Genomic DNA, 21,603 nt, shown 5'->3' with positions numbered 1-21,603 from the left:
CAAGTGAATCAGAGGGATGGAGCACCTCTCCCATGAGGAAAGGCTGAGGGAATTGGGATTGTTCAGCCTGGAAAAGAGAAGGCTTAAGGGTGACCTAATTGTTGCCTTCCAGTGTCTTAAGAGAAATTTAAAGGAAAGATAGGGCAAGACTATTTACTATCTCGCTATTTACAAGAGCATGTAGTGACCTGGCAAGGGAGAATGGTTCAAATTGAAAGAGGGTAACTTTAGATTAGATCTTAAGAAAAAATTATGTACTGTGAGGGAGGCAGAGGCCCTGGAACAGGCAACCCAGGGAAGTTGTGGATGCCCCCCCAGGGGTGTTCAAGGCCAGGCTGCATGAAGTTCTGTGCAACCTGGTCTAGTTGAAGGCAGGGGGGTTGGAACTAGATAGGTCTTAAGATCTCCTTCCAACCCAAACAATTCTATGATTCTATGGTTTCTGCTGGCGAGTAGAGACACAAAGAACATCACACAGGAAGACTTTCAGAGGGATCAAAATGCAGCCCCATCTCTGTGCCAGCTGTGAAGGAAGACCTGAAAGGAGGAAGCAGTGAAATGATCCTTGGGAGAGCAATCCTGTGTTTCTCTCACTGCAACATGACTGCAGAGCCCCAAAACCATGGATGCACCCCTGAGTTGCCAGCTTGAAGCAAAAGCCAGGCCATGAGCAGGTGGATTTCAGGCATAAGTGTGGGCAGGTGGTGATGGCCATGGGATGCAGGTGAGCTCCTCCTGCAGGCATGGGAGGCTCCAGAAACTCCAAGGCTTGGAACAGGAGCTGGACAGGAGGACTGGAAACCTCATCAAGGCTACACCAGAATCATGGAATCTTCTGAGCAGGAAGGGACCCACCAGGACCATCCAGTCCAGCCCCTGCCCTGCACAGACACCCCAACAATCCCACCCTGGGCATCCCTGGCAGCGCTGCCCAAACACTCCTGGAGCTCTGGCAGCCTCGGGGCTGTGCCCATTCCCTGGGGAGCCTGGGCAGTGCCAGCACCCTCTGGGGGAAGAACCTTCCCTGATACCCAGCCTGACCCTCTGGTGCAGCAGACAAATGGACAAACAGCAAGTGTGTCACTATATGACTAAGGAGATGGAAAGAAAGTCACTGATAAGTGAAGAAACTCCTGGAATGGAGAAAGGGAAAGATTTCACCAAACCCAAGAACCACCAACCTGCTGGGGTCACTTTAGTGGATGGCACAATGCAGAAGAGCAGGTGTATAAGAAATGGTTTTATTTTGGGAGGGAAATCATGTGACAGAAAGCCATTGGAATCTTTTGAAAGGTAAATAAGCATGCAGACAAGGAAGGTCCAGAGGTGACATTCACCTCAGATACATGATGTGATTTTCTGGGTTGTCCTGTGCAGAGCCAGGGCGTGGGCTTGATGAGTCTTGCAGGTCCCTTCCAGTTCCAGAGATTTTATGAGATTTTCTACAGGATTCTCAACAGGCCCCTCACTGTGGCTCCTGAAGCCATTGAGTTGCCCAGGTAAGATGGAAGATTCTTGCACAATTAAATGTATTTTCCTGATGAGGAGACCAGAATATGAGACAGATCTTCCTGGAGAGCTCTGCAGAAAGCTCTCTCACAGGGTCTGTGCTACCAAACATGCTGCAAAAAGGACTTTGAAGAGGAGGTGATCAGTGAGGTGAAGTTTGCTGGTAAAACTATTCAAGGGGTAAAGCAAAGGACAAACTTGAAAAATCTCACAGTACTGAGCAACTGCTGATAAAACAGCAGATGAAATGCAGTGCAGATCACTGCAGAGTGAATCACAGGCACAAAATACACCCAACAAAACATACCAAAATGAAAGGCTCTGAGCTTATTACTGAGTTCAGGGAAAAGCTCTTAGGATTATAACAAATAGCTGTAGGAAAATATCAGCTCCAAGCTCAGAAATCAAAGCAAATTCTAGAAATTACTTGGAGCGGAACAAAACAAACCATAAAATATCATTAGGCCTCTATAAAATGCAACAGATTTTCTGTATCATAAGAAATTCTGGTCTCTAGAACTGAGAAAGATACAAGATATGAATAGGACATGAATGAGAAAAAGCTTAGCTAAAAAAATGAAAAAAAAACCAAACAAAACCAAAATTCACTCCCAAAAAACCCAAACAACTTCCCTTATTTTCCAATAGCATTTCTTAAGGATTTCTGTGCCATCACAAATATGGTTGATGCTATTTCTAGGGTACCACAGAAATAAACTCCTTGGATAAAACAAACTGGCTGAGAAAGATAAAAAGAGAACAAGCTGTAGAAAGTTGGGGAAACCAGGATGTTTGCTCCACATTTGCTCCCCACAGCTGCTACCCTGACCCACTGCAGCCACACAGCAGGGATGGTGCTGGGCAGGGAATCCATGGAATCTAAATATATCAAGATTTCAGCAGCATTTAAAAGAAAGCATTTCCTTAAAGCTGAACTGTGATAAGTGATGTTGCAGTTCCCTGAGTCCTCCAAAGGTCCCACACCAGCACAGCCTAACAAGGCCCAGCTCTGTCCCTCCTGTTCAGCAAAAGGAGAATCAGAGCTCACCTTTTACTGGTGTGAGATGAAACCAAAGCAGAGAAGGTGGAGAGCTCCAGAGAGCACAGCCCAGCCTCTCATAAACAGTCCTACAATGAAGCAAAATAGCAATATTCCTACATTTAGGTGGGAGAATCTAAAGGCAAAACAAGCACATAAAGGCCACAGCACTGGGGATCTCTGAGGAGGCCAGAGCAGCCCCAGCCCTGCTGTGCTGCAGCCCTGCAGCTCCCACGCTGCTTCCTGGGGGTCTCAGTCCTCCAGCACAGCCCTCACTGATGTGTTGTTCCAGCAGCAGTGACTGAGAGCTCTGCTTTAATCCAGCATCTCTGTGCCCTCCTCTGTGTCCCCGGTGGGTAACTGAGGCTGGCTGAATGACTCACAGGGTGCTGCTGAAGAACATCTCCCATGGTTCCAGCTGAGCCTGCCACCACGGGGGCTCTCACCCTCTGGGGGAGGTGCACACAAGTGCTTGGTGATGATGTTTGGGAAGGGGATAATTAACTGTCTTTTCTAAAAAGCTCTGATAAACCTGGTCATGTCTCAGTACAGAGGATTGAACTAAAAGCGTTTCTGTGACCTCTTCCAGCTGTGTCCGGAACTCTCCAACAGCACCACCTGCCCTCACCTGTCTGTCACCAAAGACCAGTGACACTCACCATGAGACAGCCCAGTCTGGCTTGTGGGCAAACAGCAAAAGGCCAAACACATGGCAGCAGGAGAGGTGCAGCTTCCAGCATCCACCACAGAAGGGGAATTAGCCAAGCACTGCTCCAAGAAGCCAAGGCATCACGAAACAAGTTTGACCAAAGTGGAGAAGAGGTGAATGGTCAGAGACTGAGACCAGGCCAGCACAACACATCAGCAGGACAGGGGCTGGCTCCTTCTCCCAGGCTCCAAGGGACAGGACAAGAGGAACAGCCTCAAGCTGTACCAGGGGAGGTTCAGGTGGGACATCAGGAAGAATTTCTCCACAGAAAAGGTGGCCAGGCATTTCAAGGGGCTTCCCAAGGAGGTGTTTAAGGACTTCCCCATCTCTGGAGGTTTAAGGACCAACTGGAGAAGGCACTCAGTGCTCAGGTCTGCCTGACAACATGGTTGGTCAAAGGTTGGACATGATGATCTTAGAGGTCTTTTCCAAACATAATGGTTCCATGACTCTATGTTTAAAATAAATAAATTACAAAAAGAAGCTAGAAGCTTTGTCAACAATAGGTATCACCCGATCTCCAGGACTCTGAAGGTTTGTTTCATCACCACAAGACTGTAATTTAAAAGATGCAGCAGTTCTTGTTTAGGCCAGGGCCTGAACTGAAATGCCAATCACAATTTGCAGGAAGCTGGCTGTGCTGTCAGCATATGGGTACCCTCCCAAGGACTACAATCAATGTTTTATTCCTTGTTCACTTTCTGCAACACTGAACAATTTCCTCACAGATTGACAGCACCTAAACTAAATGGAGAAGAATGGATTTTGAGGACAGAGTTGTAGACTGTAGAGAAGCCAATACTCAGAGTAAGTGTAAGACAGGATTTGGCCTCAAGCACAGGGCTCCTTCTACAGCAGCTATTAATATAAGGGAACAAAAATAACTCTTGCAATATGCTCTGAAGTTCAAACCCTGGCTCTGCTGCTGCACAGGCTGGCACAGCCCTAAGTCTCTCACCAGAGACAGACACATTTACCACTTATCTTTTTTCAGCACGAGGGAATGCTTGTTCAGAATGACTCAAGTGATGTTCATTTAAAAGACAAACCATTTAGGGCTGTGAAGGTCAAATTCTGTTTGTCAATCACCCAAGAATGAAAAGAAAAGCCAATGCAGATGATGAAGAAAGAGGAAATCCATCCCTGCATGAACACCTGGACTCTGTGTTCAGTCAGATGTACCAGTTCAGTCTATTATGAGTCAGGAAGAGAAAAATGCTCAAAACCTCCTGGACTAGTGAGATGATATCCCACACATATACATATTCTTTCTAGTTTAGAGGATATTACAAAATACCAACTTCACATCACTGCAACAAGTTACCAAAAACTTCAATAAAATTGCCCACTAAGCAGAACTGCCACAATTTCTGCAGGACAGTGTTATGAGCCCTCTAAAAAGCACCAGGTTTTTATTTTGAAACTTTTGCTATAACATTTGAGAAGGTTTTTGGCCTTACTAGTTTTCTCATATCTAATTTTCTCTTCTTGACTCTCACCTGCAATAAATAATGGTTTTTTTAAATTGCTTTTTGTATCTTCCACCCATCCTAGAGCTTGGCAATCCAGAACTTAACTTACACAGTTAGAATTGAACCCACTATTCTCTGAACACACTGAAGCTTTTGGCATGAGCAGCGCTCTAAAGCAATTAGTTCCACAGCTGAATTTTACACTGGATGAGAAAAAGTATTTGTTTTAAAACTCTGATGTCCTTAAATCCCTCCTTGTAGGAAAAACTGAACATCCTTAATGCCATTTTACATATAATTTTGGAAACCTTTATCCTATCTGTGCTTGTGGCTTTCTGTCAGTCAGAAGGAATAACAAAGTTCTGCTCTTTCCTGGTATAGAATCCAATCCATGACTTTGATCCCTTTGATGTTATTTCCCATCTCTTTCCCTTAACTATATATTTTTGAGATGGTAGAAAGAGAACTGCACACACTAATCTACACATGAGCACAACACAAGCTTTTCCAGCTGTGACAGCTGGATTGGAAGCCACTGTTTCCCCATAAACATTATTCCCCATTTACAGACCAAATTTTGCCAGCCATTTTATCAGTGAATTGGCCAATACAGAACCCTTCAGGGCCAGCTCACACTTCACTACCTTGACTGCAGGAGCCTTTGCAAACTGTGACCTTGCACTATTCCCTTTGTTATGAGTAGGAAAGTTGTCCGTTTTTAAAAAAAAATTGCAGAGTTAACAGGTTAAACCAATTGCTGCTAAGTTGGAGTTTTAACTATTTGTTGTTAATAATTTCATGTTGCAATCACCTGCTGTTAATAGCTTTCCTTTAATTACCTGTTGTTGATAGTTAGAAATCCCCTTTGTTGAGTATCCCCCTGCTGCTTCCTGGAAGGTGGCACCAGGGACGGTGAGGAGGAGGTGACATCGGGGTTGGCACGCAAATGTGGAAACCCCTCACCAAATCCAGCAGGAAAAGCCCCTAAACCCACGAGCCACCATGGAATTGAGAGAGCCAAGTGATGTCCAGAGGTGAGGAACTGAATCCAGTATCAGCTAAGACCCTTTTTACCTCTCACCCTAACCTAAAAGGATGCTAGAAAGAGGACCCTGAATGTCAAACTGAAAAATGGGCATCTCCTGGTGCTCTTGTGAGGATGGAAGCCCAGCTCTGCCTGCAGACCAGCAGACACAGCTGCACTTTCACTCCTCCTGCTCTGTGCCCCTCCTGGGAGCAGTGGTGGTGTGAGCATGACCCATCAGTTCTCCCCACCCGAGCTGATTTTTAATAAAGGCATTAAAAAGGAGAAAGATCTCCTGCCCTATTTATTTCACCTTTTCTGACTCACATAAAGGTGTGCAGAGCAGCACAGACTGCAGAGGACACGCACAGGATAACTCTCCTTCCTCCTGCAAACTGACCCTTTATTGTCAGCCTTTGTGTTCTCTCTTTCAGACAGTAATTAATAAATTCTCTTTATTTCACAACAGCTTTGTTTCTCAGAGCTTCCATAGAGGGATATTGTCAAAAGTGTTATGGAAATCCAAACACACCATCACCACCAGATTTCTCCTCTCCACATGCTTGTTGCCTGCTTTGGGTTCATCACTCCCCAGGTTCTTGGAGTCCCTTTTGAAACTCTCATTTCCTGCTGACATCCCCTGGTAGCTGCTTTAAATGATACATCCACACAGTGGAGAATAACTCAGTGACTTCATGTGCCAGCTCCAACTGATGCTGAAGACCTGATACTTCTCATTTGTCTGAGCAGTTCTGGAACCTGTTCTGTCAATACTACAGCTTGGGAAAGCTCAGAAAGCTGAATTTTAATTTTTTGTCTTAAGAGATGTTTGTACAGGAAAGACTGACAGCACACAGCCCTGGTATCACTGAGAAAACACTGCAAAACTATTCAGCACACAGTGCCAAAAGTGGGACAGATTTGTCATTTGAAACTATTCTGTTGAGCTGTATCCAAGACTCAGATTCTCCCAATACACTCAAAAAAATCCCCTCAAAAACAGACACTCTGTGCTTCCTGAATAGAGTATGTACCTATAACAGTGATTTATGATAGAGAAGAGAATGCACACAGGCCACAACATATACAAGATGACATGTCACAAGAACAATATATCATTCTTTCCAATTTGAAATAATTAGGATTTAAATTCTTCTAGATCATCACTTTTCTATTTTCTTCATTGGAAGTCCTGTTTCATAGGTCCAGTGTGTAGATGTCTGCAGAAGTACCATGTGTGTGCAGCAAATTTGCTCATGCTCACAAACCCACTCTCCCTGTACACCCCACCCTCCAGATCCTGTGTGTGGGAACAGAAAAGGGGCAAACCCCAGCAGAGGTGTGGGTGATCCAACCTGGAATTTGGAAAGTTCATGCCCAGAGCCTTTGCACAGAGGGCTGACACACCAATACCTGAGCACCTCTGTCTACAGCAGCATTTTGGGTGCAGCTCAGATGGCACTGGGCACCACAGAATCACAGGATGTGTCAGGATGGAAAGGACCCCAGTGGCTCATGTGGTCCCACCTCCCTGCTCAGGCAGAGTCATCCCAGAGCACAAGGCCCAGGATTGTCTGGAAGGGTCTGAGATATCCCCAGGGAGGGGGACTCCACATCTCTCTGGACAGCCTGTTCATGGCTCCATCACTGCCCAGGGACAAAGTTCTGCCTCATGTCCAGCTGGAACTCCCTGAGCATCAGCTGCTGTCCATTCCTCTTGTGCCAGTGCTGGGCCCCAGGGAGCAGAGCCTGGGCCCTGCTCTGAGTCCTCCACTGCAGACAGGAATGAGATCCCATCTCAGTTATCTCCTCTCAAGGCTGAACAGCCCCAGCTCCCTCAGCCTTTCCTTGGCAGGGAGATGCTCCAGGCCCTTTCTCATCTCTGCAGCCTCTGCTGGGCCCAAACCAGGAGCTCCAGGTCCCTCCTGAGGAGCCCAGACCTGGACACAGCACACCAGATGTGCCTCACCAGAGCTGGGCAGAGGGGCAGGATCTCTGACCTGCTGGGAATGCTCATCCCAATGCACCTCAGGACAACCCTGGCCTGCTGGGAATGCTCATCCCAATGCACCTCAGGACACCCCTGGCCTTCTTGGCCCCCAGGGCACCTGGATAAAAAGTGGACCTCTAAAGACCTGGCAGGAACTCTACTGCCTGTCAGCTTTTCACTGAATTAATCAGATTAGGTTACTAGAGGGTCTGGGGAACAAATGACAGTTGATAGGAAAGTAACACAGGGACTGGCATAAGCTCAACAGCTCCAGGGAAGTTTGAAGCCCCAGAGCAGCACTTTGGTCCAGAAGGCATCTGGGCAGCCCTGGAATAGCACCTGGGGATGCAGAGCAGCCAACACATGGTGGAACTGCCCAGGAACAGAAGACAAACAGTCCCACCCAGGACTATGCAAAGGAACACAGAGCCACAAGCTGTCAAACAGGGCTGCTGTCCTCACTGGTTCCTTCCCCTCCCAGCCAGAGGCTATTCCACTTGTGTGGGATCTCAGCACCTCAGGACTGATGTGCAGAGTGACCGAGACCACCCTTGGGGGCTCGGAGGTCCTGGAATGTTGCCAGAAGTGTCTGGTGGCTGGACTTTGATCCTGCACAGGAGACAACACCTGTGTGAGGATGGGAGGATTTCACTGGGTGAATGGTGAAGGGATAAGTTAGTTAGAGTGTGAAACACAGGGTTTAGGATTTCTGTACAGGGGGGTCTAGAGAAGTAAGATGGAGGAATTGGGGCGTGTCCTGTCCTTCTTCTTCTTCTTCTTGGCCTCCATCTTCTGTGGTGATGTTGGCACTTTGGGATTGGTTATTACTAAAAGTGCACTGCTTAATAAGGGTAAAAGGTATTGGGGAAAATTGATAAATATTGTATACGTAGTTTTGAGTATAAAGATAGGTGACCGCCCCGGGGGCTCTCAGTGTGCTCATGGCTGGCTGCTGTGCAGACCTCTGTCGGGCCGAGAGAAAATCTTTTAGATAAACAATTAATAAACACCGAGACCGAGAAAAGACCTGAAGCCTCTTCTCGTCCTTTGAAGAGCGGGCTGCCCAAGGCCACCCTGGGCCTTTCCAGGTCATTAAAACAGCCCAGAAACCGACACACTTGGTCCAAGAGAGGGACTGCAGCTGCCAAGCCCTGCTCTCCCCTCATGCCCTGCTTGCTGGTCTCCAAACCTCAGGTGCCACTGACTCCCACCCACCAGCCCAGTTTCCTCACCTGCTGGCAGAAGCAAGGCTGTGCCTGAACAAAGCTCTGGCACTCAAAGCTACTCAAACCCAGGTGCTCCCCAGGGTGGCACATGTGTCAGCTGGGCACATGGGACTGATCTGTGACAAGCTCATGGAGTTACCAAGTGAGGTTAAGCAAGTGGGACTGGGACATTCCTTTTTGCAAGGACCAAGCTGAGCCTGCTGACTTATGGCTGCTGAGTCTTGAGCAGCTATCACTGACAGGCTGTGCATCCTCCCCAGAGGCCAGCCGCTACCTGGTGCCTCCTGCACTCCCTTCCCATATTCAGAGAGCACTGAGCAACACTTAATATCCAAAGTGCAGCAGTGATTAAATTGGTAGCTGGACAGAAAGTAGAGAGGGCTCCACTAAAGTGGGCTCAGGAACCAAAAATGTCTGTTCAGCTTTGTAGCATTTCCTACAGTGTCAGCACACTGCAGCAGCGAGAAGCATTCCTCAGCAACTGGAAGCAATTGCTAAGCCCATTAATAAAATTAAGACAGCCAAGTTCTACAAGAAAATACCTCTATTACTCTATTACCACACCTGAGTGGGCGCTGCTGGTGATAGAGAGACGGTGAACCTTGTATCTTGATCAGAAGGCTTAATTTATTAAGATATTATATATAATACATTATTATACTAAATAGAATATAGAGAGAGGTTTGCAGAGCAGCTAGGCTAGGCTAAGAATCGATAGAAAAGAATCTACAACAAAGTTGTGTTCAAGGACTCAGTCCCCTAGCTTGCACTGGTGATTAGCCCTTAATTATAAACATAGGAAATGAGCCAATCAAGGTGTCCCTGTTGCATTCCCCAGCAGCTGATAATAATTGTTTACCTTGTCTTCTGGAGCCTCTGGCCTCCAGAAGACGCAGAAATCCGAAGGAAAGGATTTCTGTGGAGAAATGTCTGCGACAATACCTCCAACCTTAGGAGCCACTGATGTCTGTGCTGCAGGATGGGGAAGAAACATTTACCAAAGTGGTAGCAGAAAGTAGAAATCTACTGCCATCATCTCTCCTGGAGACATGAGGAAGCAGCACTGCTGATTGTGTGTCTGCTCCTGAAGAACAGAGGTCACAATGTGCCTCAGAACTGAACTGGAACTGAGGGTGAAGTGCTGTGCAAGGTTGCACCAAAAAGTAGGGAAGGCACCACAGGTACGACAACAGCAACTGCTCACTGGCTGTTCCTGCAGGACTGAGTGCTGAAGAACAGGAGACAAGTCAAGTGGAAAGAACATCTCCTATTTCCCTCCTGGCAGGGACTTCACCATGAAACTTGCATTCTGTAGAGGGGGATGGGGAGAGGCAGAGCAAGGCTGGTGGAGGGGAAAATCGGGGAGATGAGGAAATCAGGAAAATGCCCTACAAATGGTTTGTTTGTGCTCACAGGACTATCCCAACCCTGCAAGTGTCCAAGGCCAGGTTGGACAGGGCTTTGAACAACCGGGTTCAGTGGAAAATGTCCCTGACATGGCTGGAACAAGACAATCCTTAAGGGCTGCTCCAACCCAAACCATTCCCTCGTTGTGTGATTCTAGGAATGTCTTACAGTCACTGCAAAGAGTCAGAGGCTGAAGCTCCCAGCAGGCCCACAACTCCAGCAGTGCTCCTGATGACAGCCCTGGTCCTACAAGAGGCACACATGCTCGAGGGAACAGACCAAGTGCAGGCCCCAGGAAGCACAGACGTGTCCTGTTAGCCCCAGGGTGCAGCACCAGAGCCCAGAGCCAGCGAGGGAGGGGGAGGGAATGACCAGGGACCACTTGTGAGACCAGGTGGGATGCAGACATGGCTTAAGAGGGAGCTGCAAATCACTGTCAACTTTCAAATGTCATGGTGACAAAGGGAGGCCTGATGACATGCAAACACCACCCCACCATGTTAGAAGGATCCAGGGACCATCAGCCATCTCAGTCTCACTGCAGCCCCTGCAAAGGCTGTGTAATAAATCCTGCTGACAGCCATTTCCAGCAGCAGGTGGAACAGCCAGTATGGATTTACCAGTGGCAAATCTTGCCTAACTTGATTGCCCTCTAAGCTGCCTGTGTGGAAGACAGGAGAGCAAGTGTGGTACACCTTGGACACATCTCTGCCAGTGTTTAACAGGCAGGAGCTGGACTGCAGAAGCAGGTGACTGACACTGGTGAGAATATCAGGCTCAAAAGCTGTACAAAGTCCAGCCAGCAGCTGTTCACCAGCAGCATCCCTCAGGTGATGATGGGGTCTATACAAATCCACATCTTCATTAACAAACTCAATTAACACCAATTATGGGACAGAGTGCTCTCACCAAGTCAGCAGATGACTGGGGCAGGAGATCCTTCTCAGAGGGACCTGCAGAGCCTGGAGAAAGGGGCTGATGGAGGGTTTATGAACAGAGGCACACAGTGCCCTGCCCAGGACAGAATTGCTCTTGCAGCAGCACACCCTGGGGCAGCTGGCTGGAAAGCAGCTCGGCAGCAAACCTGCCAAGCTCTCAGGGAGAACAAGGGGACAGAGGCCAGACAGACACAATAAACTGCTCCTACAGATAATCCATACAACTGTCTGGAAGACTCTGCAACTCAACAGTGACTTTCTGCCTCTCAAAAGCCTTTGAAAGAATCCCTTTGAACACAACTTCTACCTTTCAAAGCCTTGCAGGGTACACAGAATCCCCTAAAAGGGTGTGATGAGAACATCAGCCCACACTAAGTCAAGCTGGCTGAAGCATGGAGCAGATCAGTCAGCTTCCTGAGAACACAGGGAGGGAGCATGAAGCCAGGGAAGAACTGAGAGCCAACATCAAGTGATGGAACCACCTTTGAAGGTTTAACCCAGCAAGTCAGCAGCTCTTTATACCTGTGTTCTAGAGAGCTATTTCAGCCCAGAAATCATAATTCTGCTTGAAATATTTGCTGCAGACTCTTAAAAGCCACATTGCACATAAAAATGGAAGATGATCTGGTAATAGGCTAGAATGTAGCATTTCACTGGCAGCAAGTTGGTTAGAAAGCATCTTGGCCTGTGGAATATTTTTGGGTAACACAAATGATTACATTAAAACAACAAGTCAGTCATACCAACATCACTTGTGATGTTCAATAAAAGGCTCAAGTAAGGGCACAGGGTTCACTACTGCAGAAACCACCACTGGCATGTTCACAGCACTTGAAAAAAAATTAAATCACAGTTGGCAAGCGTGAAGTGTGTCACAGGTGCAGTCAGACTCAGGATGTGCACCTCTTCCTGGACATGTGTTTGTTCTGCTAATGTAACCAGTAGCTCAGATTTAGGTGCTATCCACAAAAACAACAAAGCTGTCTACACTGTGTGTGTCATCTCACAGAAACCACAGAGCAAATGGGGTAGAAAAATGGTTTGTTAGATAAAAATTTAGAACATTTCATCCTCCAGTACCATAACAGTATTTAAGGTAAATATTCTGATTATTTCTGTTGGCACAGGCAGGGTCTCTGCTGATGATGTAACTCAGAGCAATGATATAAATATATATATATATATACACACACATATATATTTGGGTTTACTAAAACAATTAAAGCAAGCCACAGCACTCACAGCCAGCTGGCTTAGAGCTCCCCTGTCCCACCAACCTTCTATGGGGGAAATCCCTATTTACATGTCTCACATAAAGTATCAAATTGTCAGAGATCACAGAATCCAGCTGGTTTGGGTTTGAAGGGAACTTAAAGTTCATCCAGTTCCATTCCCTGCCATGGGCAGGGACACCTTCCATTACACCAGGTGGCTCCAAGCCCTGTCCAGCCTGGCCATGGACACTTCCAGGAGTGGAACAACCACAGCTTCTTTGGGCACCCTGTGCCAAGGCCTCCCCACCTTCACAGGGAGGACTTTTTTCCCAATATCCAATCTAAACCTCTTCCCTTTTAGCTTAAAGCTGTTCCCCCTTGTCCTATTGCTATCTGCCTGTGTAAAAAGCCACTTTTTAAATAAAGCTCCTGCTTTTTATAATTGTCACTCAAGATAATTCATAATTAATAGCCGTTTTGGGTAAGGATGACAATCCAAATGAACTGAAATCCTGGAAGATGAAGACGCTTCATACTTTGACTTCAGAATGAAACCAGAAGCACTTCTGGAAGCTTCAATTCAAGCACAAAGCCCATGTGGTGAACTGGGAGCAGCTCCCTGTGCAGGCCCTACCAGCTTCATGCTGGTTTGCATTCCTCTGGGGGATGCTACTCTATTTACAGGTCCAAACCAAACAGACTTAAGCTGGGTATGGGCAGAGCCCACACACACTCACCTCACCTCCCTAAAGCACTGCTGGAGTCCCCTCACTAAGCCAGCACTTGTGTTTAGACAGGTCTAGAGCAGGACTTGCTAGTATCCCACATTTCAGATGTAAAACCCATCAGTCTTTGATACAAAACCACATTAACTGATACAGCAGGGAATGGCAAATTATAAATAGGAGGTGGCTTCAGACAGATTCCAGAAATGGATGGTGAGCAATCACTGTGGCAAATCAATGCTCTGGCTCAGGGGATCAGACAGGGACCAGGTTTAGTTTTACCCTGAAAAGGCAGTGACAAATAAAAAGCTAATGGCAGGTGGTCACTCTGCATTCTGTACATCTCACAAAGATTTATGAGCAAGGCTGAATGCTGGAAAAGCAATGCTGAAGCTGCTTGTGTCCCTCTGCAAGGTCAGCTTATTGTATTATAGAAACATTTCCAGTGAAACTGGAGTTAAGAGTGTTCTATTTTGTCCAGCCACGGGAAACAAGTTACAAAAATCCCAAACAAATCAGCATTAAAGAAAAATAAATCATACCATTTACTCTCAAAGAGTGAATTTTCAGTTATTTTGGTGGTTTTCAGAGCAGCAAAGACTATATTTAAACTTAGAGTTTTAAAGCTGGAAGGAGACTGATTTTTCCAAAATTTGTTTAACAAGGAAAATATTTAACAAGAGAACACACAGATTTATTTTCTAAAATACTGATCACCTGTAAGCACTGCATGTTATAATTATTATGAATGAAAACTGACATGAAAAATTGTGTAGGTGTCTCAATCAGGAATTTTGATGCCCTTGATTGTTAGCTTGATGTATAAAGAGAAGCCTGACTGCCAGGATCTGGCAATGTGTGGTATTGTGCTCATTAGCCTGGAAATGCAGAAAAGCAAATTTCCTCTGAAAATCATGTGAAGCCTTAGATATTTAAGAAAGGTTGTGTTTCACTACAGTGAGAGGGGGAACATCTCAGGAGTGGAGGGAGGAAATAAAACGTGGCTCCCTGAAGCTGTGCAGGTTGGAGCTTCACCTCACAGCCATGCTCTGGCTTCCACTGCTCCCATCTGAAGTTCACAGCAGTTTGAAACATCTCTGCACAGGCCTGCAGAGACCATACCCACCACGAGCTTGTTCTTAAGTCCATTCATGCTGAAGTGAACCCCATGAAAACAAGCACATAAATCCCCACTAAATCCTTCAGAGAATCACAAACTGGTGTGGGTTGGAAGGGACCTTAAAGTTCATCTCACTGAACACCCCATCATGGACAGAACACCCTCCACTAGGCCAGGCTGCTCAAAGTCCTGTCCAACCTGCTCTCAGATTTTCAGCAAGTGAAGTTTTCCTGCTGAGGCCCATGGCCCAGCTCCTCAGGCAAGCTGCACCTTCCTCCCCATGCAGATCAGTTTGCTGCAGCCCAAGAAAGGAGATTGCAGGGACAGCTGTGGCACCTCCCTTCAGAAGGACAGCTGAAAATAAACTGCAGACTCAGATCCCAGGATTTATACTGGGCACCCTCACCATCCCATCATCACTAGGTCAAAAGGTTCACTCAGCTGGGGATCCTGTCACTGCATAGCAGGGGGTGCCATTCCCCTGAAAGGCTCTGGGTTTCTCTTTCATTCTTTACCCCAACCCTCTGCACAAACACATTTTTTTAAACACATGTTTCAGAATATTTAATGCTCCACCTGCCTTCATTTGTATTCAAAATTTAGAAATAATAAATATCAATTTATACAATCACTTATATAATATTCCCTTCTCCCAGCCTTCTTAAAACTGATTGCTCTAATATGCACAGTCTGACAGGCCTTTTTGACTTATGGTATATAATAATCCTCAACTGGGAGCCAGCATACCAATTCAGAAGTCCTATATTTTAATATTAGTCAGTTATTATCTCAGTATATTACAAAGCACAGCACTTGTGGTGTCTCACAAGCCCCACAGCACCAAGTCTGAATTCTAAATCTCTAAAACTGTTTGAAATAGAAACAGATCCCAGCCCAAACACTCCGTGTTAAAATAAGCAGAAGACATTATAAATTGCAAAAAATAATGCCAGGATGATGGGAGCTTCACCTAGCTTACAGCTGAGAGTTCTGCACATAAATGTACTGAATGTTTGAGCACAAACACTGAATGTTTCCAGCCATGGCAGCAGGAGCTGTGCTGCTGGAGCAGGGGCTGGCCAGGCACTGCATTCATTGCTAATTCCTGCATTTCTGCTGAGCTGGCTTTCAATCTTATCAAGCCATGTTGATTCAGACAAGTATGCAGCATGGAAAACTTGTCTCCATCTCTGATGCAGGCTCAAGAATTTCATTTGCACGAGTCAGAAAGCTTTGAGCACACATTAGGCACAACAAGCTTTCCCTAAAATACCTTTGCTTTCCAAATGAGCTTTCCATTTCCCTAAAATACCTTTGCTTTCCAATGAGGCCAGGACTCCAGACTGCCCAGCAGCTCTAGTGGAGATGAGAACTTTTCCACAGGCAGCACTAAGGAACCAGGGTCAGCACTTCCAGCTGCTGCCATGAAGGAAGCTGTTGCTGCAAGTCCCACCAGCTCCCCTGCTCAGTGTTTATGGGGAGCAGCAGAGCCTGACACATGGAATCACTGGGGAGGATAAACAAAGGCTGAGGAAGGAAGCAATGAAGATGCACATTTCCCCTCCCAAACACCCATTTACTTACTAAAATGCAGTTTCCTCCCAGGCACCCAGTACTGAGTAAATGATGTGGTTGTCCTCAGTTTCCAGAAGCCAAAGCAAGCAGCTGAAAGTGCCCCAAAGCAAACCAGGGAAGGTTTGTGCCCTGCTGCCAGGAGCAGCAGCTCTCCCAGGCTCTAACTGCAGCTCAAGGTTAGCTTGTGTAGTCTACAGTTCATTCTGCCCACTCAGGAGATTGCTTGGAAACAGAGATGCAAGGGAAAGACAATTGAACCCTTGATGAAAGTATCAAGGCAGAACAGGGACTGAGTAAGCCAAAAGGAGGAAAATAAAAGCACGAGGCTGATAAAACAGCACTGCAGATTTTAACTATTTTGTCTCATAAATTCCTTGTGTACTGTAGGCATTTTCCAAGCTATCTCACTTTATTCTGAGCCCTGTGGGATGGTACATGCTACTAAATTCCCATTTCCAACTGAAATCCAGAAACCCCATTCCACTCACCCCAGTGATAAACCCTATTTTTGACAGTGCCATATTTCACTTTGACGAGCAGTGTTACATGCAGCACAAGAAGATTGCAACTTTTATTTTTCCTGGCAGAAGAACACCTTCAGAAAGGAACTCTGCACAGCACAGTGGGAAAGGTATGACTCTCCCTAGATAACCTTCTATTCCAGGAATGAATGTATTTTTAGGCAATGCAGCCACCCAATCTTAAAAAATGCAGCCTGATTTATGATGCTATCATCACCAACTTAAAGATCAGAAGCTGAACTACCTTAAAACACAGCTGTGATGCCCCAAAGATGGGTACCTGAACATTCATTCCAGAGTTATCATGCCAATCTAAGTTGTGTTATCTCCTCACCTTTCAAGGCACAGACTGGCTGCTACCTTTCAGTGATTAAGAAATTCTGTGTCCAGAGAAGGGAGCTGGGGAAGGCTGTGGAGCACCAGGAGCAGCTGAGGGAGCTGGAAAGGGGCTCAGCCTGGAGAAGAGGAGGCTCAGTGGGGACCCTGTGGCTCTGCACAACTCCTGACAGGAGGGGACAGCTGGGGGGGATCAGCTCCCAGGGAACAGGGACAGGATGAGAGAGAACAGCCTCAAGCTGTGCCAGGAGAGGTTTAGGTTGAATCTTATGGAACAGTCCTTGCCAAAAGGGTGGTCAGGCCCTGGCAAAGGAGTCACCATCCCTGAAAGTGTTGAGAAAGAGTAAAGCTGTGGCACCTAGGGACATGGTTTAGTGCTGAACATGGAAGTGGTAGGGGAATCCTTTCCTCCTTTCCCCCTCAGTCTCCAGATTTTGTTCCAATGTTATCACCTCAGTGACTCTTCCAACAGTCTCCAGACTGCTGTGATGGGCAGGGTGCTCTCTAATATCTCTGTCTGGTTTCTGGACTGTCCTAAAATTCTGCTGCTTCCTGCTTTGTTATGGCTGCACACAACCTGTATGAGGAAATTGCAAACTTGCTGAGCAGCAACTGAAAATTGTCCAAACCTTTTGACACAGATGCCACCTTCTAAAGCTCTGAGGAGCAACCAGACATGCCTGCAGTTTTACAGCTCTGGCTCAGAAGGAGGAATAACAAACTGAGAACAACAAACAGCCTCCACCTAACCCAGAGTTACTGCACAAAGTACCTGACTATTCAGGAAGCAGCTCCTGAATTATCACAGGCACCCAGCACCTGAAAACAAAGTCAACAGCAAGCACCAAGGTACTGCAGAGTGCTGTAAATGACACAGGAGCTATTTCATGAGCAACTCACTGCTCCTTGGAACGGGCCAAAGGGAAACAGAGAGTAAATCATCAAAGGGCAGACAGAGGATAAACAATCTTTGCTGTCATCCTTTGTGAACCAGTCCTTGAAGACAACCAAGCATTGCTATTATTACACTGGGAGATGCTTTACCAACTAGAAGCAGCAGAATGTTTTTCCCTTAAGACTCAATTTTCACAGAGTTTACTCTTTGGTTTTATCTGTCCCCCAGGAGACAGAGGAGCAGTTCATTCCCATTTCCCACCACCTGCAAACACCAGAGAAGTTCAACTGCCACCAACAGCTCATTTCACCAACTGGTAGCAGCTTTCTTGTGATTTCTAAATGTTCACTCACATTTAACTAATATCCCCCTTTCCATTTTGCATTAGACACAAAATCATTGTCAAAAATAATTCAGTGAATATAATGAAGTTAATTATTGAAAATACAGGACTGATGTTTCTCCAGCAACATTCTGCAGGCACTGAGGTAGACAAAGCACAGCTGAAGCCACCCTGCAGGTTCCAGACACGGTCTGTGGTGCAGGTCTGTGTGGCACCTGATGCTTCTAAAGAGGGCAGTGACACAGGCTGCAGGCTCAGAAACATCACTGTAATTTAAAAGGGTATTTTCAAAATACAGCTTGGTGGCTATAAATAGCCAAGGCAGCTTCTCACACAGCAAGCACACAATGGGTCTTAGCCACAGTGGCCCAGATACCAGAGCAAGTGTAATTTTACCTTTGTGAACACACACAATATTGGGGCCACCCTGCACTTCAAACAAACTAACCTGATTTGTAAGATTGGTCTTAGGTTTTGTGGGAGCAGCTGCCGAGTCTGACAAATTAAGTCAATTGACTTGGTTAACCCTTCCATTACCTAAAAAGACCTGATGCTCATCCAGAGCAAGTCTCATGTACTAAATTATTTAAGCAAAGAAAAATATTTTACCTGATCTTTCTGTCAACAAAGACATCTCCTTTCAATATGTAGAATTTCCTTCTGCACTGAGTGGCCATTTGTCTCACAGGTATTAAACAAGGGCAGACTGTCACTACCACCTGCCCTGTAATGTAACATTGTGTTTCTAATACTAAGAGAAGTTATTTAAATATCCTCACATGCACTACATCATTTCAGCTGTCAACCAGTGCTCTGGGGATCCCCAACCTAACTGGCCTTGGCTGACGCTTTACCATAGGCAGCATCATTCTCCAAGCAACATGAAAACAAATCTGTTTTGGAGAGGTTCAGAGAAAGGAACTCGCAACAACCTCCCCGACCATGCTAACAACCATTCTCACCTGATAGACATTTACAGACTGAGGATACACGTGCACAGCAAAACCTTTTACAAAACAGTGTTTGTTCCATTTGGGTGTGCAAGAGCATCTTGTCACTCCTCAGCAAAACTGTTATTACATCCATGGGATGTTGGAACAGAGTTTTTATTCCAATCCCAGTAAGGTCACCCTCCTTTTCTGTCAAGTTTGTGAAGAAACACTTCACGTAAGCAGCTGGCTGGTACTGCCAGCATCTGCTCCACCACTCACTCATCCAAGCTCTCCCAAGTATCAAGCCCTAGGTGTTACTGGTCAGTGTCACCTGATACTGTGCTCCTAAGGCACATATGATACAATTCTGTATCCTTTACGTACACAGAATTCAATTTGCAGCCTGCCTGTCAATACATGGCCTGCCACAGTCTGCAGGAGTGTGACCTTGCTGAGCTCAGTGCCTGCCATCAGATCCAGCACTCACCAGACACCTCAGTACAGAGCCAGGCCCCTCCAAGGGGATCACAATCCATCCTGGCTGGAAACCCCTATGAAGTCATCCCAACTCTACCATGTATCCACCTCAAATTCAGCCTTCTTGGCTGTCAAAATGAACAACCTGCTTTTCAGTGGCTGGTTCTCACCAGTGTCCACAGGACTACTTATTTACCTGATAATAAATGTACATGTGCTGTGCTGGAGGCTACCAACACAGGGCAATTTATTTGCTATTGCTACACCAAACTCCACAAATAACCAAGAAAAAGGCCCATCCATTACAAAGGTCACTGCTTTGCCAGCTGAAGTCTCATTCAACCTGACAGTCTGTAAGCTTGCATGCTCCTTACTTCACTACTTATTTTTGGAAGCCTAAACCAAAATGAATACATCTCCCTGCCCCTGACAGCCAGGTGCCAGCAAGCCCCTGAACCACCGTGTACAAGTCCCAAATGCTTCTGTAACATCAGCCCAGCAAAGAAGAAATCCTGATTAACTCAAGAACTATCCTGCTATTTGTGCTGTTAACACATTATTCTTTACAAACACATTAGTTCCAGATGTTATTCCTGAACTGTGCTTTTTTCCCCACTCCTGTTGCTACACTACATGCTTAATCTACACTGTCTTGTGCTAACAAAATTTTCTTCATGAAGCTGGCCTGGATCCAAATCAGATTCATTTCACTGACCAGATGTACCAATCTGGGACACTGATTTCACACATTCTGCTAAATCCTCAATCAGTCTTGGACAGCAACAGGTTTCCCAATATTCTGTGGAGGCAATTTTGCATGTTCCCTCGCATTCCTGCTCATTTATACAAGTGCAGCCAAAGCTATGGATGGAACACAGCACATGTTTCTTGACAGTCAAGGCTTTACCGCTCAGCAGCCAATTCCTGATACCACTTCGTATCATCTTCACATTTGGATGAGTATAAATAGAATTTGTGTCGCTTATCGGCCATGCGGCCACTCTCTGCTCCCTGCCAAGGAACAGTTTGGGGAGTTTTAAAGAAACTCTGGTAAAACACAACACAGGAATTGGCCAGACACCCCTGATCTTGCAGAATTCGCACTCCTGCCGGGAAATTTTCCCGACATTTCAGGAGACTCCAATCACATTTTAAGTTTTTAAAAAATTAATAAATTAGCTGCCTGGTCAGGCCCGCAGCCCTGCCAGCCCCCGCTTTATTTTGCTAATTAAGCTACTTAACAACCCTGTGAAAGTTGGTACATCCCGCTGCCCGAGTGGAAGCAGCCCGGTCTGTTCTGTGACACCGGCTGAACGCGCCGCACGGCGCTCGGACCGAGGCGCACCGAGCCCTTTGTTTACCGACACCCCCGGCCGGGGCTCAGGGCTCAGGTACCGCCGCGCCCCCGGCCCGGTGCCGACCGAGCGCACACACAGCCGGGCCGCCTCCCCGGCCCCGGTACCTGGTGCAGGGCTGTCAGCCCGTCCACATTGGTGGTGTTGATGCGGGCGCCGCGGCCCAGCAGCCTCTTCACCTCCTCGGTGTCGCCGCTGGAGCAGGCGGCCAGGAACACGGCGCCCTCCTCGAAGCGGACGCGGGACCCCCCCGCGCCGCGGTGCCGGCCACGGCCGCCCCCCGGCGCCACCGGCTCCTGCTCGGTCAGGGAGCCCTTCCAGCGCCGCAGCTGCTCGGCCCGCCGCAGCCGCGCCGACTCGGCCCGCTTCCCGCCCAGGTGCTCCGGCTCGGACATCGCCGCCGCCGCTCTGAGGGCCGCGCGGGGCCGCGCCGCGCTCAGCCCGGAGCGGGGCGCAGCGCCCCCGCCGCCATCTTCGCTACGCCCCCGCCGCCGCCGCGCCCGCGCCGCGCGCGCCCCGCGGCACCCCGGGACATGTAGTTCGGGCGGGAGCGGCGCCGCACCTGCCCCGGGGCGGCCGCGGCTCCCGGCGGCCCCCGCGCGGCGCCGCACCTGGGCGCGACCGGGACTACAACTCCCGGCGGCCCCCGCGCGCGGGCGCGGTCGGGCGCCATTGCTGTGGCTTACTCGGACCCCGCCCTCCCCGGCCTCACGGAACGCCGGCACCGCTGAGGGCGGGGAGGAGTTGCGGGAGCGTCGGGGCCAGGCTGTGCCCGATCGCCACCTGCCCACCCAGC

The 21,603-nt window shown here is 47.5% G+C and overlaps 1 protein-coding gene across 2 annotated transcripts in view; it reads right to left on the bottom strand.

Moving 5' to 3' along the window:
* Positions 1 to 21,202, bottom strand: part of PPP1R12B (protein phosphatase 1 regulatory subunit 12B) — a 140,315-nt gene extending 119,113 nt beyond the window's left edge. For both annotated transcript variants that reach the window (XM_058039601.1, XM_058039602.1), the window contains exon 1: positions 20,915 to 21,202. In XM_058039601.1, coding sequence (XP_057895584.1) covers positions 20,915 to 21,202 — 288 coding nt within the window. The remainder of the gene's footprint in view (positions 1 to 20,914) is intronic.
* Between the last annotated feature and the right edge of the window lie 401 nt (positions 21,203 to 21,603).

This window comes from Melospiza georgiana, chromosome 23, assembly GCF_028018845.1.
Source record: "Melospiza georgiana isolate bMelGeo1 chromosome 23, bMelGeo1.pri, whole genome shotgun sequence".
In the NCBI taxonomy this organism is placed as follows: Eukaryota; Metazoa; Chordata; class Aves; order Passeriformes; family Passerellidae; genus Melospiza; species Melospiza georgiana.
Note: the sequence above shows the minus strand (reverse complement) of the source record. Positions and strands in the feature narration are given on the sequence as shown.